The 22,352-nt window shown below is 50.4% G+C and overlaps 1 protein-coding gene across 1 annotated transcript; it reads left to right on the top strand.

Moving 5' to 3' along the window:
* Positions 1–6,762: 6,762 nt before the first annotated feature.
* Positions 6,763–9,561, top strand: LOC127296369 (subtilisin-like protease SBT1.6). Its single transcript, XM_051326431.2, has one exon. It carries the CDS (start codon positions 6,857–6,859, stop codon positions 9,218–9,220), a length of 2,364 nt encoding a protein of 787 aa, XP_051182391.1. The 5' UTR covers positions 6,763–6,856; the 3' UTR covers positions 9,221–9,561.
* The last annotated feature ends 12,791 nt before the right edge of the window (positions 9,562–22,352 follow it).

The raw sequence follows: 22,352 nt of genomic DNA, 5'->3' as shown, positions 1-22,352 counted from the left end.
TAATTCTATAAAGAAACCTTTGGGGAGGATTGATAATGTTCACATTACGGTTAACAATAACCTTGTCCCCGTTGATTTTTTTGTCTTGGATATTGAATGCAATGCATCTTGTCCTATTATTTTGGGAAGACCCTTTCTTCGAACTGTTGGTGCTATTATTGATATGAAAGAAGGAAATATTAAATATAAATTCCCTCTTAAGAAAGGTATGGAACACTTACCTAGAAAGAGAATGAAGTTGCCTCTTTTGATACTATTATTAGAACAAATTATGATGTTGATGCTTCTTCTCTTGATGTTACTTGATTTACACTTTCTGCGCCTAGCTGAAAGGCGTTAAAGAAAAGCACTTTTTGGGAGATAACCCATGATGTTTTTATTTTACTACTGTTTTGTTGTGTCTTGGAAGTTGTTACTACTGTAGCAACCTCTCCTTATCATGTTGTTGTGCCAAGTAAAGTCTTTGATAGTAAAGTTGATACTAGATTTGGATTCCTGCGCAGGAACAGATTTTTACCTGTCACGAATTTGAGTAGATCTCTCTGTAGGAAACTCGTAAAATGCTGAAAAAATTCATGCGTGATCCTCAGATACGTACGCAACTTTCATTCAATTTGAGTTTTTTCATCTGAGCCTGTTAAGTGCCTCGGAAAAATTCATCTTTACGGACTGTTCTGTTTTGACAGATTCTGCCTTTTATTTCGCATTGCCTCTTTTACTGTGTTGAGTGGATTTCTTTGTTCCATTAACTTTCAGTAGCTTTGGGTAATGTCCAGAAGTGTTAGGAATGATTGTGTCCTCTCTGAACATGTGAATTTTTGATTATGCACTAACCCTCTAATGAGTTTGTTTTGAGTTTGGTGTGGAGGAAGTTTTCAAGGGTCAAGAGAGGAGGATGATATAATATGATCAAGAAGAGTGAAAAGTCTAAGCTTGGGGATGCCCCCGTGGTTCATCCCTGCATATTTCAAGAATACCCAAGCATCAAAGCATGGGGATGCCCAATGCATCCCCTTCTTCATCGACAACTTATCAGGTCACCTCTAGTGAAACTATATTTTTATTCCGTCACATCTTATGTTCTTTACTTGGAGCGTCTTTATGCTTTTATTTTTTGTTTTTGTTTGAATAAATTCGGATCCTAGAAATCCTTGTGTGGGAGAGAGACACGCTCCGCTGTTTCATATGAACACTGGTGTTCTTAGCTTTACTTTAATGTTCATGGCGAAGGTTGAAAACCGCTTCGTTTATTGCTATTTGGTTGGAAACAGAAATGCTTCATGTGGTAATTGGTATATGGTCTTGAATAACTTGATACTTGGCAATTGTTTTGAGTTCTCATAGATCATGTTTAAGCTTTTGCATCATGTAGTTTAAACCTATTAGTGGAGAACTACTGTAGAGCTTATTGAAATTTGGATTGCATGATTGGTCTCTCTAAAAGTCTAGATATTTTCTGGTAAATGTGTTTGAGCAACAAGGAGACAGTGTAGAGTCTTATAATGCTTGCAATATGTTCTTATCTAAGTTTTGCTGTACCGGTTCATACTTGTGTTTGCTTCAAACAACCTTGCTAGCCAGAGCCTTGTACTGAGAGGGAATTCTTCTCGTGCATCCAAAACCTTGAGCCAAAACTCATGCCATTTGCGTCCACCATATCTACCTACTACGTGGTATTTCTCTGCCATTCCAAGTAAATTGCTTGCGTGCTACCTTTAAAATTTCATTCCTTGTTTTTGCAATACATAGCTCATGGGAAAATAGCTTAAAAACTATTGTGGTATTGAATATGTCGCTTATGTATCTTATTTCTTATAAGTTGCTTGTTGAGCGGTAACCATGTTTCTTGGGACGCCATCAACTGTTACACCTTTGTTGAATATCATGTGAGTTGCTATGCATGTTCGTCTTGTCTGAAGTAAGGGTGATTTATCATGATTAAATGGTTTGAGTATGCATATTGTTAGAGAAGAACATTGGGCCGCCAACCAAAGCCATGTATCATGGTGGAAGTTTCAGCTTGGACATTAATCCTCAATCTCTTATGAGAATATTATCTGTTATTGAATGCTTAAGCATTAAAGAGGAGTCCATTATATGTTTTCTATGTTGTCCCGGTATGGATGTCCTCAAGTTGAGATCTATCAAAACTGAGAAATCAAATGCGATCTATCTCCTTGGACCTTTGTACAGGTGGCATAGAGGTACCCCTTTGTGACACTTGGTTGAAACATATGTAATGCAATAATAATCCATGGAAACCCGAGCTAATTAGGACAAGGTGCGAGCACTATTGGTATTCGATGCATGAGGCTTGCAACTTATAGGATGTTTTATGCATAACACATATGAATTATTACTACCGTTGACAAAATTGTTTCCATGTTTTCAAAATAAAAAGCTCTAGCACATGAGTAATCCATGCTTCCCTCTGCGAAGGGTCTTTCTTTTACTTTATGTTGAGTCAGTTTACCTACTTCTTTCTATCTTAGAAGCAAACACTTATGTCAACTGTGTGCATTGATTCCTACATATTTGCTTATTTGCACTCATCATATTACTTTGTATTGACAATTATCCATGAGATATACATGTTGAAGTTGAAAGCAACTGCTGAAACTTACATCTTCATTTGTGTTGCTTCAAAACCTTATATTAAGAATCTATTGCTTTATGAGTTAACTCTTATGCAAGACTTATTGATGCTTGTCTTGAAAGTACTATTCAGGAAAAGTCTTTGCTATATGATTCAGTTGTTTAGTCATTATCTTTACCATTGCTTTGAATCACTTCATTCATCTCATATGCTTTACAATAGTATTGATCAAGATTATGATAGTAGCATGTCACTTCAGAAATTATCCTTGTTATCGTTTACCTACTCGAGGGCGAGTAGGAACTAAGCTTGGGGATGCTTGATACGTCTCAAACGTATCTATAATTTCTTATGTTCCATGCTAGTTATATGACAATACTCACATGTTTTATATACACTTTATATCATTTTGATGCATTTTCCGGCACTAACCTATTAACAAGATGCCGAAGTGCCAGTTCCTGTTTTCTGCTGTTTTTGATTTCAGAAATCCTACACAGGAAATATTCTCGGAATTGGACGAAACAAAAGCCCACGGTCTTATTTTGCACGGAGCCTTCCAGAAGTCCGAAGAGGAGACGAAGAGGGGCGACGAGGCGGCCATACCCTCGGGGGGCGCGGCCCCACCTCTGGGCGCGCCACCCTATGGGGTGGGCCCCTCGAGCGTCCCCCGACTCTGCCCCTTCACCTATATATTCTCTCCGTCGCGAAAACCCTATCACCGAGAGCCACGATACGAGAAAACATACTGAGACACCGCCGCCGCCAATCCCATCTCGGGGGATTCAGGAGATCGCCTCCGGCACCCTACCAGAGAGGGGAATCATCACCGGAGGACTCTACATCATCATGCCCGCCTCTAGATTGATGCGTGAGTAGTTCATCCTTGGACTATGGGTCCATAGCAGTAGCTAGATGGTTGTCTTCTCCTCTTGTACTATCATGTTTAGATCTTGTGAGCTGCCTATCATGATCAAGATCGTCTATTTGTAATGCTACATGTTGTGTTTGTTGGGATCCGATGAATATGGAATACTATGTCAAGTTGATTAATTGATCTATCATATATGTGTTGTTTATGTTCTTGCATGCTCTCCGTTGCTAGTAGAGGCTCTGGCCAAGTTGATACTTGTAACTCCAAGAGGGAGTATTTATGCTCGATAGTGGGTTCATGCCTCCATTGAATCTGGAACAGTGACAGAAAGTTCTAAGGTTGTGGATGTGCTGTTGCCACTAGGGATAAAACATCGATGCTTTGTCTAAGGATATTTGTGTTGATTACATTACGCACAGTACTTAATGCAATTGTCTGTTGGTTGCAACTTAATACTGGAAGGGGTGCGGATGCTAACCCGAAGGTGGACTTTTTAGGCATAGATGCATGCTGGATAGCGGTCTATGTTCTTTGTCGTAATGCCCCAAGTAAATCTCATAGTAGTCATCATGATATGTATGTGCATTGTTATGCCCTCTCCATTTGTCAATTGCCCAACTGTAATTTGTTCACCCAACATGCTATTTATCTTATTGGAGAGACACCACTAGTGAACTGTGGACCCCGGTCCATTCTCTTACATCTGAAATACAACCTACTGCAATCATTGTTCTCTGTTGTTCTTTGTAAACAAACATCATTCTCCACACCATACGTTTAATCCTTTGTTTACAGCAAGCCGGTGAGATTGACAACCTCACTGTTAAGTTGGGGCAAAGTATTTTGATTGTGTTGTGCAGGTTCCACGTTGGCGCCGGAATCCCTGGTGTTGCGCCGCACTACACTCTTCCACCAACAACCTTCACGTGGCCTTCATCTCCTACTGGTTCGATAACCTTGGTTTCTTACTGAGGGAAAACTTGCTGCTGTACGCATCACACCTTCCTCTTGGGGTTCCCAACGGACGTGTGCTTTACCGTCACAAGCAATGGCATGACTCTGTGCCTCGTGGTGACCGACTCAGTTCCACGTGATGTGAAGAACACCAAGCTTGAGGAGCCACCGTTGATTATCCCTAACCCTTCATACAACACGTGGCATAAGAAAGATCAAGCCATCATGTCTGCCATGCTTAGCTCGTGCACCATCGAGATCAGTGGCATGGTTATTTTTTCTGCCACAATCCTTTATTCCTTGACCACCCTTGCGAGAAATTTCACTTCACGGTCCAATGCCCGTGCCAACCAGATCCGCACTCCACTCCAGGACATGAAGAAGAGCAACATGTGGACAGCCTCCTTCTTCAACAAGGTCCAGCCCCTGTCGGATACCTTGACCTCCATTAGCAAGCTTCTGCACATTGACGAGTTCACCTCTTTCATCATCAACGGCATGGACGAGTAATATGAAGGGTTTGTGGAGAACGTGCTCGGTCGCGATGATCCCATGCGTGTGTGTTATCTATACATGTGTCTCCTTTGCACCGAGCAACGTCTTGAAGCTCGTTGCCCACACCCGAGTTCAACCTCGACTCTCACTCTACCAATACTACTCACTTCTGTGGCCGTCCTGCTCGCCCATCTGGTGCTCCAAAGAAGTATCGCACGCCTGCCCCGCTTCTGCACCACGCACGTGGCTCCGGTCCTCCCGGTGGCCGCACGTCTGGCGCTCATCACATCTTTCAACTATGTGATGAGGCTAGGTACCTAGCTTATGATTGATTCAAGCGGTTCCAGAAGGATTTCCTAGGTGTCGGTAATGATGGTCACTTCACCGCTCGTTATCTCTCCATGGCGAACCATGTGGCGCATGAACAACCTCATCCACCAACTTTTGATCCTCGCTGGTACATGGATACAAGGGGCATGGACAACCTCACCAACAAAACTTGGACAAGATGCACATGCATGAACCCTACCACGACAAGGAGAAGGTGCACATGGCCGACGGTTCAAGTATGAACATATGTCATGTTGGTCAGGATATTTTACTCACTCCTTCATCTCACCCACTTCATCTTCACAATGTTCTCCATGTATCCGATGTCACCAAAATACTTTAGTAGTCTGTAATTTTGGTAGAGACAGTCATGTTTTCTGTCGACTTTCATCCATTCTCAGGATGTGGATACGAGGGCTATACTTCTTAGAGATTGCTGCCATGGAGGTCTCTACTCTCTTGATGCACCCATAATAAAGCAAGCCGTGTCAGTCTTCGCGCATCTTCAACTCAATGGCACGTCGCTTAGGATATCCATCCGGTCAAGTGCTCCAACATGTTCTGTGTAGTCATGAGCTTCCCGCAATATCAAATAATTTGAGAGAATATTTGCTACTGGACACAGTTATTTTCTGGCGTTTGCCAAAACACACCGTTCGATTGTGTCTTTGTCGGGTACCATTATAATTTTGTGATACATTTTCGAAAACACACCACCTGTCCAAATAGGGAAAATTTGCACTTTTGGTTGGGATGACCATGCTACTACTAGTTTTGAAGAAAAAGTGCAAAACTTTCCGTTTCTAGACAGGTGGTGTGATTTGGAAAATATGCCACAAAATTATAATGGTATCCGGCAAAGACACAATCGAACAATGTGTTTTAGCAAATGCTAGAAAATAACGGTGTCTTGTAAAAAATTTTACCTTTAAATGATATGTGTAATACGTGTTACCAAGGAAAGAGTCATCAATTACCTTTTTTTTTCTCTTCCATCTCATGTAACACATGCTCCGCTTGAGCTTATCTTTCCCAATATATGGGACCCCGTCCAAAACTTTAGTTAGCGGACACAACAATTATGTCAATTTCGAAATAGATTTGGGTTAGAGAGTTTAGATTGCCGATTTCAGGGATTAGTAGTTGAGGGTTCCATTTAGCTTTTGCCTACAAATTTAATGTTTGTTTTGGACTTTTCAGAAAAATATAGGAAAAAATACCAAAAATATTGACAGACATGATTTGGGATTCGCTCCCCTTGTCCATGAATACTTGTACTCGCAACCCCAGATTCTATCCGCCGCTTACAGTACGGTCACACACTCACCACACTCCAGGGACCATCCGCAAGACAAGGTCGCGCGCACGGTAGCTACACGCCTGCACCGCCCGTGCATCCCACTCAGGCACTGACCCAAGCGGCAGCATTCAACCATGCTACGGATGCAGGGAGCCAAAACGTGACGCGTCATAACTGCTTCCTGCTACGAGATCCCACCACGCACCGCGCAAAGACTCATTTCTTCCCCAACTTCCCACTGCCTCACTCGCTATAACTCCTCCCCACCCGCCGCACCACCACACTCTCACTCTCGCCGCTCTATCCAATGGCCGCTCACCGCCGCCTCCTGCTCTGCCTCCTCCTGCTTGCCCCCACGCTATCGACAACCGTACTAGCTGCGAGCGGCGACGGCGGCGGCGGGCAAGCGAGGAAGACGTACATCTTCCGCGTCAACCACCGCGCCAAGCCGACGGTGTTCCCCACCCACGCGCACTGGTACTCCTCCGCCGCCTTCGCCTCGCCAGCCAGCGCCGGCGCCGACCCGCTCCAGCCTCTCCACGTCTACGACACCGTCTTCCACGGCTTCTCCGCCTCGCTCACCGCGTCCCGCGCCGACGACCTGCGCCGCCACCCCGCCATCCTCGCCGCCTTCGAGGACCAGGTCCGGCAGCTGCACACCACCAGGTCGCCGCAGTTCATGGGCCTCCGCGCGCGCCTCGGGCTCTGGTCCCTCGCCGACTACGGCTCCGACGTCATCGTCGGGGTGCTCGACACCGGCGTCTGGCCCGAGCGCCGGAGCCTCTCCGACCGGAACCTCCCGCCCGTCCCCACCCGCTGGCGCGGAGGCTGCGATGCGGGGCCCGCCTTCCCGGCGTCCTGCTGCAACCGGAAGCTCGTCGGCGCGCGGTTCTTCTCCCAGGGCCACGCCGCGCACTACGGCGCCACCGCGGCGTCTTCCAACGGGTCCGCCGAGTACATGTCCCCGCGCGACGCCGACGGGCACGGCACGCACACCGCCACCACGGCTGCCGGCAGCGTGGCCTACGACGCGAGCATGGAGGGGTACGCCTCCGGCGTCGCCAAGGGCGTGGCGCCCAAGGCCAGGGTGGCGGCGTACAAGGTGTGCTGGAAGGGCGCCGGCTGCCTGGACTCCGACATCCTCGCCGGCTTCGACCGCGCCGTGGCGGACGGCGTGGACGTCATCTCCGTCTCCATCGGCGGCGGGAACGGCGCCGTCTCGCCCTTCTACATCGACCCCATCGCGATCGGCTCGTACGGGGCCGTGTCGCGGGGCGTGTTCGTGGCCACCTCCGCGGGCAACGAGGGGCCGGCCCCCATGTCGGTGACCAACCTCGCGCCGTGGGTCGCCACCGTGGGCGCCGGCACCATCGACCGCAGCTTCCCCGCGGAGATCGTGCTCGGCGACGGGCGGCGCCTGTCGGGGGTGTCGCTCTACTCCGGGAAGCCGCTGGCGAACAACACGATGCTGTCCCTGTACTACCCCGGGAGGTCGGGCGGGCTGTCTGCTTCCCTGTGCATGGAGAACTCCATCGACCCCTCGCTCGTGGCCGGGAAGATCGTCATCTGCGACCGCGGCAGCAGCCCGCGCGTGGCGAAAGGGGTGGTGGTGAAGGACGCCGGTGGCGCGGCGATGGTGCTCGCCAACGGAGAGGCCAACGGCGAAGGTCTGATCGGGGACGCGCACGTCCTGCCGGCGTGCTCGGTGGGGGAGAGCGAGGGCGACGCGCTCAAGGCGTACGCCGCCAACACCACCAACCCGACAGCGACGATCGTGTTCCGGGGCACGGTCATCGGCGTGAAGCCGGCGCCACTGGTGGCCTCCTTCTCGGCGCGCGGGCCCAACGGGCTCGTGCCGGAGATCCTCAAGCCGGACTTCATCGCGCCGGGCGTCAACATCCTGGCGGCGTGGACGGGCGCCACGGGGCCCACGGGGCTGGAGTCCGACCCGCGGCGGACGGAGTTCAACATACTGTCGGGGACGTCCATGGCGTGCCCGCACGCGAGCGGGGCCGCCGCGCTGCTCCGGTCCGCGCACCCCGGGTGGTCCCCCGCCGCGATACGGTCGGCGCTGATGACCACGGCCATCGTCACCGACAACCGCGCCGGCGCGGTGGCCGACGAGGCGGAGGCCGGGCGCGCGGCCACGCCGTTCGACTACGGCGCGGGGCACGTCGCGCTGGGCAGGGCACTGGACCCGGGCCTGGTGTACGACGCCGGGGACGAGGAGTACGTGGCGTTCATGTGCGCCATCGGGTACGAGGCGAACGCGATCGAGGTGGTCACGCACAGGCCCGTGGCGTGCCCGACGTCGGCGGCGGGCAGGAAGTCGTCGGGGTCCGACCTGAACTACCCGTCGATCTCCGTGGTGCTCTACGGTGGCAGCAACCAGTCGAGGACGGTGATCCGCACGGCGACGAACGTCGGCGCCGAGGCGGACGCGACGTACAGGGCGCGCGTGGAGATGTCGAACGGTGGCGTGGTTGTGGCGGTGAAGCCGGAGAAACTGGTCTTCTCGCCGACCGTGCAGAAGCAGAGCTTCGCGGTGACGGTGGCGGCGGCCTCCGCTCCGGCAGGCGCGGCGCCGGTGTACGGGCACGTAGTGTGGTCGGACGGCCGCGGGCACGACGTGCGGAGCCCCATCGTGGTGACATGGCTGCAGCCAATGTAAGTGACAGGTGGGGACACACCGAGCTCGTGGACCTGGTCCCTCGGACAGAAGCGCGGTAGAAGTCAAAAGAGTTGGACTGCGGTAGTAACGGTTGCGGTCGGGTCTGCGCATTGAAGGTGGCAGGCAGGGCGTGGTAGTTTAATGACGTGGGGTCCTTTTTCTCCCTGACGAATTGATTAAAGCAGCATGGAGTACAGTGACAGCAGTGTGGAGCAGTCCTTTGTTTGCTTTCGCGGGCAACGATAGTTGCCGGCCCACTGAGGACAGCAGTCATCAACGGAAACAAAGGGAGAAACAGGACAAAAGCTGACAAATTATACTCAGTATTTGTGCGAGTGTTACCTTAGGGCATGAAAGAATTAGGCATTGTCATTCAACTGGATAAAACTTTTGATATATCGCCATCTTGTAGTCCCATTAATATGTCTTTCTTTCAAAAGCTGATTTGGTTTTTCTCTTTCTCTCTCACATTTTCCACTTTATGGCTGAAGAGGTTGCCTCCTGATGAAGAGGCTGCCTCCTCATCCGAACCTACTTTGGACCACCCAAACCTAGTTAAAGGTGTGAGGCAACACCCCTAGGGCTATGCATTGGGCATGCCCTTATGTAGCTGCGTTCCGTTGCACTGAATCTAATCGAAACTTTGTCTGTTTATAGAGTCTATGTGTCTTTACTCTTTGTGTTCGATCTCTCCGCATGTACATGAGCACAACCCATGACATCTTGCCCTGTACTATGTACCGGTCAATTTTGAGAGTTTTCTTCTTCGAAATGGGATCATCCCTGTCTCTCCATCCACGATATTTGCTATGAAATGGCCACACAGCTTGTACAAATCTCGTACTACAGTTTTCAAACAGTTGCATCCATAAGTCATGTCTGTTAGTGTATGTCATATGTACGTGTATGGAGTAGTACTCGTACACGTACCTCTATTGTACTGCCACGTAGGGAGCTTTTCCCTACCTATATAACACGCAACCGATGGCCCGAAAGGGCACGCATCGTTCCACACAATTCCACATGGTATCAGAGCGGGTCTCTTCCCGACTCTAGCTGTCAAAACCCTAACAGCCCGACGCCGCCACCGCCAGCCACCGCCGCCGTCGCCGCCTCGCTAAAACACACAACAAAACCGTCTGCCGTCGCCGCTCCTTGCCGCCGCCGCAGATCCAATCAAGTCAAGCCCAAAAACCCACGCCGCCGCCGCTCTCCTAGCCGTTGCCGTGACCAAACCCTACACCCAAAACCCACGCCGCCGCCGCTCGCCTAGCCGCCGCCCGCGTCCAAATCCTACACCCAACATCCACGCCGCCACTGCTTTCATCCATCGCCGCATCTACACTTCATCGACAGCCATGTCATCGTCATCATCCTCGGTGACCAACCTCGCTGCCGCTCTTGGTGCAGCCCCGTCACAGCTCTTAACACGTGATAATGCTCTTATTTGGAGAGCGCTTGTCATCCCTGCTCTCCACGGTGCCCATGTTCTGGATCTCGTTGAGGGTACTGAGAAGCCGCCGGAGAAGCTTCTTGAGACTGAAGATGTCAACCACAAGAAGGTTACCATCCCCAATCCCGAGCATGCGGCATGGGTCTCCCATGACCAACAAGTCCTCCGATGGATCCTCAATGCCTTGTCTCCCGATGTGCTTGTACATGTTTTTGGCATGGAGTCTTCTGCCAAGGCATGGGCGGCAATCAACGAGTCTGTTTTGTAACATCCCAAATTTCAATCAATGAGAATGGTGGTTTCCAAAATTCAAATTTAGCAACTAACAAAAACCATATAGTGCTATGCATAGTATGGATGCATTTGTGTGACATTGCCATAATTTGTGTTTGCAACTCTTGCTAGTATACTAAAACCCTACCCTTGATCCCTTGTGATCACAAAGAAAAGCAAAATCAAAAAAAAGAATAAAAGTTAGAAAATCACCAAACCCTCACATATGGTTTATGCCATTTTTGAAATTCTTCAACCTAGACCATTTTGGCTTGCACCATTAGTTGGAGATGGTTACTAAACACTTATAAACACTTTTTAAATCAAAGAAACTCAAATCAAATCAAATTTGAATTCAAAATGGGCTCACATGCACTAATGGTCAAATCTGCCATTTTTAACATGATGCCCTCTTTGAGCCTCTGTTTTGAGAGATTCTTAAACCAAACAATTCCAACTCTTGGCACCTCATCCAAGACCTCATCAAGGAGAACAACTTTGCTCAAGAGCACCCCTACAAACTCTCTTTGGATTCAAAGATATGATCAAGCAAAGTGGAGACATTGAAGCAGACTCAAGATTATGTGCATTTTGGATTTTTGCAAACCAACTCAAACTTGACCACCACCACCACCACTCTACTCCAAATCTTATTCAAATCAAACCCACCAAAATTCACTGAAAATTTCCAAAATTTTGTTCTTGCGGCCATTCCATCGAGCACTTGGTGTGCACTGCCCTACCAACTCCATACTTGCTATTATCCATCATGTTCTTGCCTAAACCACTTTGCCGATGTCATCACACACACCCTCCTACATCCTCTGGACCAAAGCCAAGCCTTAGTACACCAGTACATGCATGATCTCATGCAAAACATGACCATGTCGAGCCCTTTGACATCACCTTGCCAACTCTCTTCTCCTCTCACTTCAGCCACGCCTCAGCATGTCCTGGACATTCCTCACTCTCTACTGAGCATGCTGGACACCCGCCTTGGCCAAGGAGACGAAGACAAACGCGAGAACGCGATGTGCCCAGAGTGCCCAAGACGTGCCAGAGCGTGCACGCTGGCGTCCGTGGACATGCCAGAGCGTCAACGCGCCTGACCATCCTCGTCCTCCCCTTGACCCCTCCCTGCGCCAGTAGCTCCGCCTCGTCACCATCTGCAAGCTAGACATCCTCACCTACGCCGGAGAGGACGCTCGCCATCGTCACCGTCCACGATCTCCGCCGCGGTACTGCCAGCCTTCCTCACCCTCATGCCCTCGTCCTTGCCTCGTTTTCACCACAATCACGCCTGGCGTGACCGCCATGACATCGCCAACTCACGCGCGTCATCGCCAGTCCACCAGCTCCCCTGTAGCGACGTCGCCACCGATGACCTCACCGCCGAGCCACGGCCACCCTCCATTGCTATAAAAGGAGGCCTCCCCGCTCCAAATCAACCACACCATCGCCTTCCCCTCTCATCTCTGACCCTCCTCCCCACCTCTCTGCCCGACATTGCTCAGTAGCGCCGCCCAATTTCACCATCGCCGCCCGTGACCGTCGCAGAAGCTCGCCGGAGATAGGAGCCACCCCTGGAGCCGTCGTTTGTTCGAGGAGCCTCACCGCCATCAACAACTCCGCCGCAGCACGTCGCCGACCATCGCCGCGCCGCCGGTGAGCCTCCGATCCCCTCCCCTCGCCGCGCCAGAGCCTCCCTCTCGCCGTCGACGACGATGAACGTGGTCCGTCGGATCACGTTCTAATCGTGTGGCACAGATCAAAACTTACCGTTTCGGTGAGTAACACCCGCTGACGAGTGGCCCCCACCTTGTCAGGCAGCCCACGCGTGCTGGAGGCGTGGTAGGCTGGCCTTTGCCGTTTCAAACCGTTTCGGCCCACCTCGTTTTCCCGCCGGCCCGTTTAATTCAAATTCGATTTTCTGTTATAATTCAAAATTGCTTACTGGTTCCATTTTCAAATTTGAATAGTTTCAAATCCACTGGGCCAAATTTGATGAATTTGGTATTGCTGGAAACCTTATGAAAAGCTCTATCCAACCACACTGGTCTCATCTCAAATGTCTTGGTAGAATTAATGTGACAAAAATAACAAGGCATGGCCTTTTCCAACTTCAAACAAATTTTAAAAATCAACCCTAAGTGATTTTGAGTTGATTCCAACTCTCATAAATCACATTTCACATACTCTACATGTCTATATAAAAACATCACATAGTTGTTTGTATGATCATGGACTAGAGCAAAATAATGGCTATGTGGCTATTTCTAGTCCATTTAAATTTATCCAAAATTATTTCTTAATTAGTATGAGAGGTTTCTTCTCATTTAAATCATGGTCCTAAGCAATTCAAAGTGATGTGTTGACTTAGTCTATATCATCTCATATTGGATTACTTAGAGACATTAAATGGTTGTAAGAGTAAGATTTAAATTGTATGAGTTTAGTACCTCATTTAAATCATTGTTCCCAAATAATAGATATGAAGTGTTGACCTTGATCAACATGAATTCATACCTTATTATTATTTGAGGAAATTAAATTGTAAAAAGATTCAATGAGAGGAAATTATTTCTCTCTTACAAGTTTTCTTAACACACAAGCCAAACCCCTTTGTGATTAGTGTTGTGATGATAGAATAGCTTGAGTGAACCATGTGTGTGATTAGTATAGCCTTAAGACTTGCTTGGTGATTGTATACTTCGTGTTCGATTTTAGACGCTAGTATCGAGGAGTACCAGGAGGAGGAGAAGAAGACCACTTTGATCAGTACACCAACCAAGGCAAGCTAATATTCTTGCAAGCTACCCTAGTGCAAAGCTCTCCTTGAGCAAGGCACCATTGCCCTATTTACTTGTATTTCACTTTGCCAATCCCAGTTTTGATCTCCCAAAGCTTTACTTTTCTTTACAAGTTTACTTTTGTTAGTTAACTTGAGTCTAGTTGTGAAGTAGTGCAAGAGTATCAAAGTTAGCCTAGAAAGCTACAAGCTAGTTAGCACCCCTCATGCTTAGTTGCTAGTGCTAAATTAAAAATGACTACTCTAGCTGGGAACTGGTGAAACTTTTGAATTCTAAAAACCTTGGAATGATGCATCATTCTATTGAGAGATTTTGAAGGTGAATATGACTTGAATGAAATGGTGTCTTGATGAAAACTGATGATTGGGTTAGGATGCGATACCATTCCAATTCTTTAGTACCCCCACAATACCTGATTATGGGTAAGGCTTTAGCTGGAAATTTATGTGTCTTAGTATGGGTTCCCTCTAAACAAGCGTCATAGAGGCTATGCCGAGGCTGCCTCCGTTGAAAGTGAAATGACGTGAAAAGAGGTGAATGTACGACCCAAGCCTTGTGCAGTTCCCGGGATAACAATTGGCTATCACCGGGAGGCCAAGCTCACGGGGAGAGGTGCCTATACTAGGGTGTGTAAGTGAAAGGTTAATGGTTGATGATCCGCATACTGAGTTATGATTATTCAGGGTTATCCCTGACGGATGTAGTCAAATGTTGTGGCACAAGTGTGCAACCTCTGCAGAGTGTAAACCTATTCGAATAGCCGCGTCCGCGGTCATGGACAGTTGGAAAGGCCATACTGTTCCGTCATCAGAACTTTTACAAAAGGGTGACTTGTGGTTTTGAACTTGAAAGGTGACTTTGATGTGAATCACAACAGAGTTGTGGGAATGACACTAATGTTCCCACTTGAGTTAGTTAGCATATGAGGAGTCCTTTTACTAAAGTGTTTATGAACTAAAATTGGCATTATGCAAAGAACCTAGAGCTTAGCATACTTTCCCTCAAACTGTTAGTGCTTACACTTGTATTAGTTTACGAGTACTTGAAAGTACTCACGGCTGTGTCCCTGGCTATTCAAATGGCCAGACTATGAAGCTGAACAGCAGTATGAAGATGACGGCCAGCAGGACGTCTACGACAACTAGGAGCTTCTCCTGACGTCAAGCGTTGCCTGTGGAATAGATAGTCCACTACTACTTCGCTTCCGCTACGTATTATGTAATGATCATTAGATCAAGTGTTGTAATGAGATTGGGTCATGTGATCCTTTTTATGTAATGACTACTATGGTGTTGTAATGAATGATGACTCTATGATATTCAACTGTTATGTCTCGCAAAAACAATCTTCCTGGGATTGCGATGTATGGCATAATAGGCATCTGGACTTAAAAATCCGGGTGTTGACATGTTTCCTCCTCGTCCAAGTCTCGCGTCCAACAACTCCGCTCGGCTCTCAATGACACTCGTAAGAATGATCTTTCCGCTGAAAAATACTTTGCCAAGATGAAGTGTATTGCGTCTGAACTTGCTGCAATTGGGAAACCACTTGATGAAGGTGATCTTGTCTGGTATATACTTCCTGGTCTTGGTAGTCATTATAATAATTTGCGTACTGCTGTTAATGCAAATCCTGGCACTACCTTTTCTGAGTTACTAAGTCAAGTTCAAGCCTATGATAGCATTCATAAAACTGAAGATGTGGGTTTTTCTTCCTCGGCCAATGTTGCTCGGCGTGGCAACAATGCTCCTCCATGGGCCCCTGATCGCCCGCGCCAGCAGCCATATGATGATCGCCCATGCCAACAATCATATGATGACCGTGGTCGCGGTGATGACCGTGGCCGTGGCGACTACCGTGACCAGCGTGATGATCGCGGTCACCGAGAAGACTGGGACCGCCGTGACAACCGCGGTCGGCGTGATGACTGGGGCCGCCGTGATGGTGGTGGCTACCAGGGTCGCCGCGATGATGATGATCCTCCCCGCAGGCGTGATGATGGATACCGGTGTTGTGGGTATACTTTATGGGTATATCAACGGCATGGCCAAGATCCGGCAAGCCCGGGTGGCCCATAGTTGGTGGTGAGGCATGTGGCCCATCGGGCGGCCCAGTTGCTGTAGATCATGAAGGATGAAGTCCAGCCCAGGAACAGGAAGCCGGATCTTAACCGACCTACGAAGGAGGCCGGATCCGTGACAGCCCATGAAGTATCCGGATCCAGCAGGTACTTGGAGGAAGGCGGATCCTTGACGTACACGGCAAGACATTGTACCGTAGTTAGGCAACTTGTATTCCGGCTAGGACTCTCCATGTAAACACTAGATCTGTGCGTCTTTATAAGCCAGATCCTGGGAGCCCTAGAGGCACAACCACAACTCATTGTAACAACGCGGAAGCGCCTAGATAATTCCAGACAAGCAGCAGTAGGCCCTGTCATCGTGCAGGTGTTTCGAAGCTGGGTAAATCGCGTACCACCATCCCGAGAGCACTCCGCCCTATGGCCCCTACTTCTTCTCCCCCTCGTGAGGATCCCTCCTCCGAGGTACCGTCGATTAGGCAACGACAGTTGGCGCCCACCGTGGGGCCTGTGGCGTCTGGAGGCCGGAACCGGGAGGGTTCCGCCATGGGAAGCTACGACGACACCATCGCTGTGGGGCGCGTCCTCTACGCCGGAAATCTGCCGATCGTCCCTCCGGATGAGTGTTGGATTCCGGCTAGGACTAACCCCGTCAAGCTCTCCATCGTCCCAGTTGGCGGCATACACATCTTCATCGGGGAAACCGTTGATTCCGACGGAAACCCACTGGTAAGTAACGCAGACGCGACCGCTGCAGAGCTGGACGCTGTCGCGAAAATCCGATCTGAGATGCAGGAGCTTCCCAAGGAAGATTCCGCCTCGGATCTGGAATTTTCAAAGCCCACCCAATCCGCCCCTGAGCAGGAAACAACGGTGGAAGACCAATGCAGATCCGCCTGGGTCTCCCAGGTGTTAGAAAAGCAGAGGTGCCACTTCGTACACTTCTTGGCCCATACCGCCGGAACCGCCCCTCAAGAAGACGGAGCTGGTCCTGAGCAGGTAGAGGCACCGGAAAACGACGCGGATCCGGATCAGGCTGAGCCTGTCGGAGAAAGCGAAACTCCGGTTGAAGAGTCGATTTTGGGCAATCTGAGCCCAATTTCCGGAGATACCCCCTCCATGGATACTGACGAGTTTAACCGCAAGCTAGGGGAGTACGGTTTCGGTGATCAACCTGAGGTCGACTCCGCCCAGCCTAAGCAGGTTCTCGCAACCGTAGCAGCGCTGGGGCAACCTGGATCAGAAGAGGCAACCAACCAATCTGACCCTCAGCCATCCCGCCAAGGATCTCCACTGTCACGGGAGCGACCCCGCAGGGATTCTTCCTCGGAGGAACTCCTGTCAGCTGAAGAGATGGTTGCACGAGCAGTTCTTAACAAACCTATAACCCCGGGCGACGCCGCAGATCCGAAGGCTCTAGAGGCCACTAGAAAGGAAATGCTGGCCACAGCCAAGAAGCTCGCCGATGCCGCAGCCGCATTAAGGGATGAAAGGGCAGAAGCTGCAGGTTTGGTGGACCAATTCGACAGACAAGATCGCGAAATTGCTGCCACACTCGAGCATGTCAAGAGCATGGCGCAAGAGTGGGAAGTAAAGATGACCTATGCGCAGGCGGAGGCCGATCGAATTGTTAGAGAAGCAATTCCGCCTCGCAGAATCAACTTCGCCACGCCCGCAGAGCAGCAGCCGCTGGAAACCCCAAAGGACAACATGCTAAAAGCTGCGGAGCTGTTGAAGAAGAAGGACGAAGAAGTTGATATCAACTACCTCCGCAAACTTGTCACTTCAGCAATGCAGCAGCAAAGCAAGGCGGATACTTCGCGCAGGTTAGAATCCAATCCGGATAACTGTGTATCTACCGCGCAGAAGGACGCTCGCGCCGATTGGCATCCTGATGATGAATCACACACCGGATCCTCAGAGCGCAGAAGAAGAACCAGGGAACACCCAAATCCGATCCCCGTTCCGTCAAAGACGCCTTCGTCAGATCCAAGAAAGGGAAAGGATGCAATGTACTCTGGACGAGACAAATATCGCAACCCCTCTCCTCCGCCTAATGGTTACCCGCGACCCCCTCGCCGCCGTAGTCCAGCCGGAAACACCAGGCCCCTAGGGCATGGTGGGATTGTTATCCACGACAACGTGCTGCCAAGAAACAGAAACAGGGAGCGCTCGCCGGAACCTCGCCGGAACCAGAACAACGATCGTGAGCCCGAGCCCAGGAGGAGTCGGAACGAGGAACGCGACCCAGAGCCGCGCCGGAGCCGCGACCCGGAGCCTCGCCGGAGCCGGAACGACCAGGGCAGCCAGCGCCACGGCGAAGGCAGCCACAGAAGTCGGAGCCAGCACCGGGAAGGCCGAGGAGAATCGGAAGGCGGAAGCAAGAAATCGGACCGACCACCTCGCAGGTCTCCCTCACCACCACCTAGCGGTGGCGGCAGAGGTGGAGGCGGAGGCGACGGCCGGAGATCTCGCTCTCGCTCACAATCTCCTCGCCACAGCTCGCGCGACGCGCGGGAACGCCTTAACGAATACAGAACCGACTACATTGGTCCAAAGTGCTTTGGCAGGATGATTCGAGAGGAACCAAAGCCAAGGATGAACCTCAAGCTACCCGGAAACCTGAAGCATTATGATGGCACCGAAAGGCCGGATACCTGGATTGAGGATTACTATAATGCAGTAACCTTTGCCGGAGGAACCCCTAACATCGCCTGCCGCATGCTCCAGTTGTACCTTGTAGGTCCAGCCCGGATCTGGCTCAGTGACCTCGAGAAGAACTCCATCTTTTGCTGGTTCGACCTGAAGACCGCTTTCGAGAAACACTTCAGAGGCACCTACAAAAGACCTGCCACGGCAAGCGACCTGCAAGCCTGCATCCAGAAGAAAGGAGAAACCTCAAGAAACTACCTCACACGATGGTTGGCATGCAGGAACGAGTGCGAAAACGTCGATCACACCACCGCCATGTACGCCTTCATTGGTGGACTGCAGAGGGGAGGATTGCTGAGGCATACGCTCACTCGTTTGGCTAACTCAAATAAGCTGACTTTGGATGAAATGATCTCCATTGCCAGTGATCATACTACCGCCGATGATGACGCAGGCGGTGATCTCGCAGCTACAGCAATCCCCCTACATCAACAAAAGAAGAACCGTGATAACGGCAACAGCAGCAGCCATAAGCGCAAGAACCCTGATGACCAGAAGAGTGGCAGATCCGAGATGGTCGCCATGGCGTTTCAACGCGGAGGTTCAGGAGGCGGAAGAGGACGCGACCGTGGAGGCGGAGCCGGCAGGGGTCAGCAGCATGCCACAGAGGTCACAGCTGGCGGATCCCGCGCCCCGCAAACCTACGAGGAGTACAGAGACATGCCCTGCCTAGCCCACCTGGATCCGGTTACAGGGAAGTCCACTCACACCAACCGCAACTGCAAGTGGGTCAATGATCTAAAGAACGACCCGGAGGCAGGATACAAGCGAGCCCGGAAGCACCGCCCACGCGGCAAGGGAGGCAAGGGCAAGAACAAGGACAAAGAGGAAGATAGTTCCGAGGCGATGGACGAGGATGATAACTCGCCGGATCCCAAGGTAGGATCCGCAGGTAAATCCAACCCATTCGAGAAAAAGAGCGTGGGGGCTTACCACACTTTCCTCGGAACCCCAACAGTCCGCGCTGCCAAGTCAGCTACCCGGATCCTGAATGCCATAGTTCCGGCTGTGCCGCAGTATGTCAGGTGGTCGGAAATCCCGTGCACATTTGATAGGGAGGATCACCCTGCCATTGTGCCAAAAGAATGCTACGCCTTGGTTGTAAGTCCCCGCATAGACGGGTATGATTTCTCCAAGTGCCTCATGGATGGTGGAGCCAGCTTGAACATCATGTACCTGGAGACTCTAGAGCGGATGAACCTCACCAAGGAACAGCTCAAATACAGCAACACTGAGTTTCACGGCGTGGTTCCGGGTAAGAAGGCGAATTCCCTCGGCAGCATCACACTTCCCGTGGCTTTTGGCGATGTTCACAATTTCCGCGAAGAGAAGATCACGTTTGAAGTTGTGCCCTTCAAGAGCTCCTACCACGTCATCTTCGGCAGGCCCACCTACCACAAGTTCCACGCAAGAGCATGCTACATCTATAACAAGCTCAAGATTCCGGGTCCTAAGGGTATGATTACCGTATCCGGAGACTACAAAAAGGCTCATGAGTGCGAGTTAGGCGAAGCCGCCTTCGCAGAGTCTCATGATATCTGGAGAGGAGCTGAAAGGCTACAGAGCCGCGGTGGATCCGACTGAGATGCAGACCACCAAGAAGCAGATCTCCGAACAGAAGACCTCCTTCAAGGCCACGATAGAAACCAAGAAGCACGACCTCATCAAAGGCGACCCTTCCAAGCAGGTTTCAGTCGGAGCCAACATGGACCCCAAATAGGAAGACGCGCTCGTCGAGTTCCTCCGCGCTAACATGGATATCTTCGCATGGCAACCTTCTGACATGTCCGGAGTACCTAGGGAACTCGCCGAGCACTACCTCAACATAAATCCGGGGGCTAAACCGGTGAAGCAAGCTATACGACGCTTTGGAGATAAGAAGCGCCGCGCCATAGGAATGGAACTAGCAAAGTTACTAGAGGCAGGTTTTGTAATAGAAGTTATCCACACCGATTGGGTCGCAAATCCCGTCCTTGTACCCAAAAAGAACACTGAAATACTAAGAATGTGCATCGATTACTCCGGCTTGAACAAGCATTGCCCGAAGGATCCGTTCCCATTGCCGCGCATTGACCAAGTCATTGATTCGACGGCGGGGGCGGAACTTCTGTGTTTTCTTGATGCGTATTCCGGGTATCATCAGATCCGGATGAAGGAATCCGACCAAAAGGCGACTTCATTCATTACCCCGTTTGGTACTTATTGCTATGTTACTATGCCTTTTGGTTTAAAAAACGCTGGTGCCACCTACCAACGTACGATGCAGCGGTGCCTGAAGGACCAAATCGGCCGGAACGTGCACGCCTATGTCGACGACATCGCGGTCTTGACCCGGAAAGGATCCGACCTGATCAGCGACCTCACAGAAACCTTCGATAACCTCCGCAGGTACAAGATGATGTTGAATCCGCTGAAGTGCGTCTTTGGCGTGCCAGCCGGAAAACTCCTTGGCTTCATAGTCTCTCACAGAGGCATTGAGGTTAACCCGGAAAAAATCAAGGCAATCCTGTGTATCAAACGGCCAACTTGTCTTAAAGATGTGCAACGACTAACTGGTTGCGTCGCAGCAATCAGTAGGTTTGTTAGCCGTCTTGGCGAGAAGGCGCTACCTTTGTACAAGCTGCTGAAGAAAACAGACAAATTCGTCTGGGATGACGCAGCCGACGCAGCTCTTCGGGGGTTGAAGGAAATACTCACCTCCCCACCTATCTTGGCAGCCCCAGCAGAGTCAGAGCCGATGCTCCTTTATCTGGCAGCTACCAACAAAGTCATCAGCCTCGTCATCGTGGTGGAGCGAAAGGAAGCAGGTCATGAATATGACGTCCAAAGACCTGTCTACTACATTAGCGAGGTGCTGACGGAGTCAAAGCAAAGATACCCTCACTTTCAGAAGCTAGTTTATGGAGTGTTCCTAGGCAGCCGGAAGCTGAGACACTACTTCCAAGAGCACCCAGTAACAGTTGTGAGCAAGGCTCCGCTGTCAACAATTCTCAACAACGCTGACGCAACAGGGCGTACGGCTAAATGGGGCATCGAATTATCCACCTTCGACATCGCTTACAAGCCTAGGACTGCGGTCAAATCCCAAGTCTTGGCAGATTTCGTCGCAGATTGGACAGAAGCTCCGGATGCAAGTCTGGAGCCGGAACCAGAAACATGGGTCATGCACTTCGATGGATCCAAGCAGCATCAAGGCTCAGGAGCCGGAGTCACCCTGAAGTCCCCTACCGGAGAGGAACTGCAGTATGTTCTGCAGATCCACTTTGAAGCTACAAACAACATGGCGGAATACGAGGCTCTACTACACGGTCTGCGCATCGCTAAGGAAATCGGGATCAAGCACATCATATGCTGTGGAGATTCTGACCTGGTGGCACAACAAGTAGCTGGAACCTGGAACGCCAGAAACTCCGTCATGGCGGCCTACAGAAACGAAGTTGACGAGATCGCCAAGTGCTTCCTCGGATACGAAGTCAAGTACATCAGGAGAGACGATAACACAGCGGCAGACATGCTATCCAAGCTCGGATCTGGCAGGAAGCAAATTCCGCCTGGCATTTTCCTGGAGCATCTTCGGATACCCTCGGTGAAGGGCGCTAACCCGGAAAACCCAGAAGTGGCAGTGTCTCCGGCTAGGGAAGTGATGGCCATCATTCCGGCTTGGACACAGCCTTTCCTGGACTACCTCGTCGATCAGAAGTTGCCAGAGGACGAGGTCCTCGCGCGACAGATCATCAGATGAGCAAGATCCTACACAATTGTTGATGGACAGCTCTATAAACGAAGTGCAACAGGGGTATTTCT

Source organism: Lolium perenne, chromosome 4 (genome assembly GCF_019359855.2).
Source record: "Lolium perenne isolate Kyuss_39 chromosome 4, Kyuss_2.0, whole genome shotgun sequence".
NCBI classification, from domain to species: Eukaryota; Viridiplantae; Streptophyta; class Magnoliopsida; order Poales; family Poaceae; genus Lolium; species Lolium perenne.
This window is presented reverse-complemented; position numbering and strand designations above follow the sequence as displayed.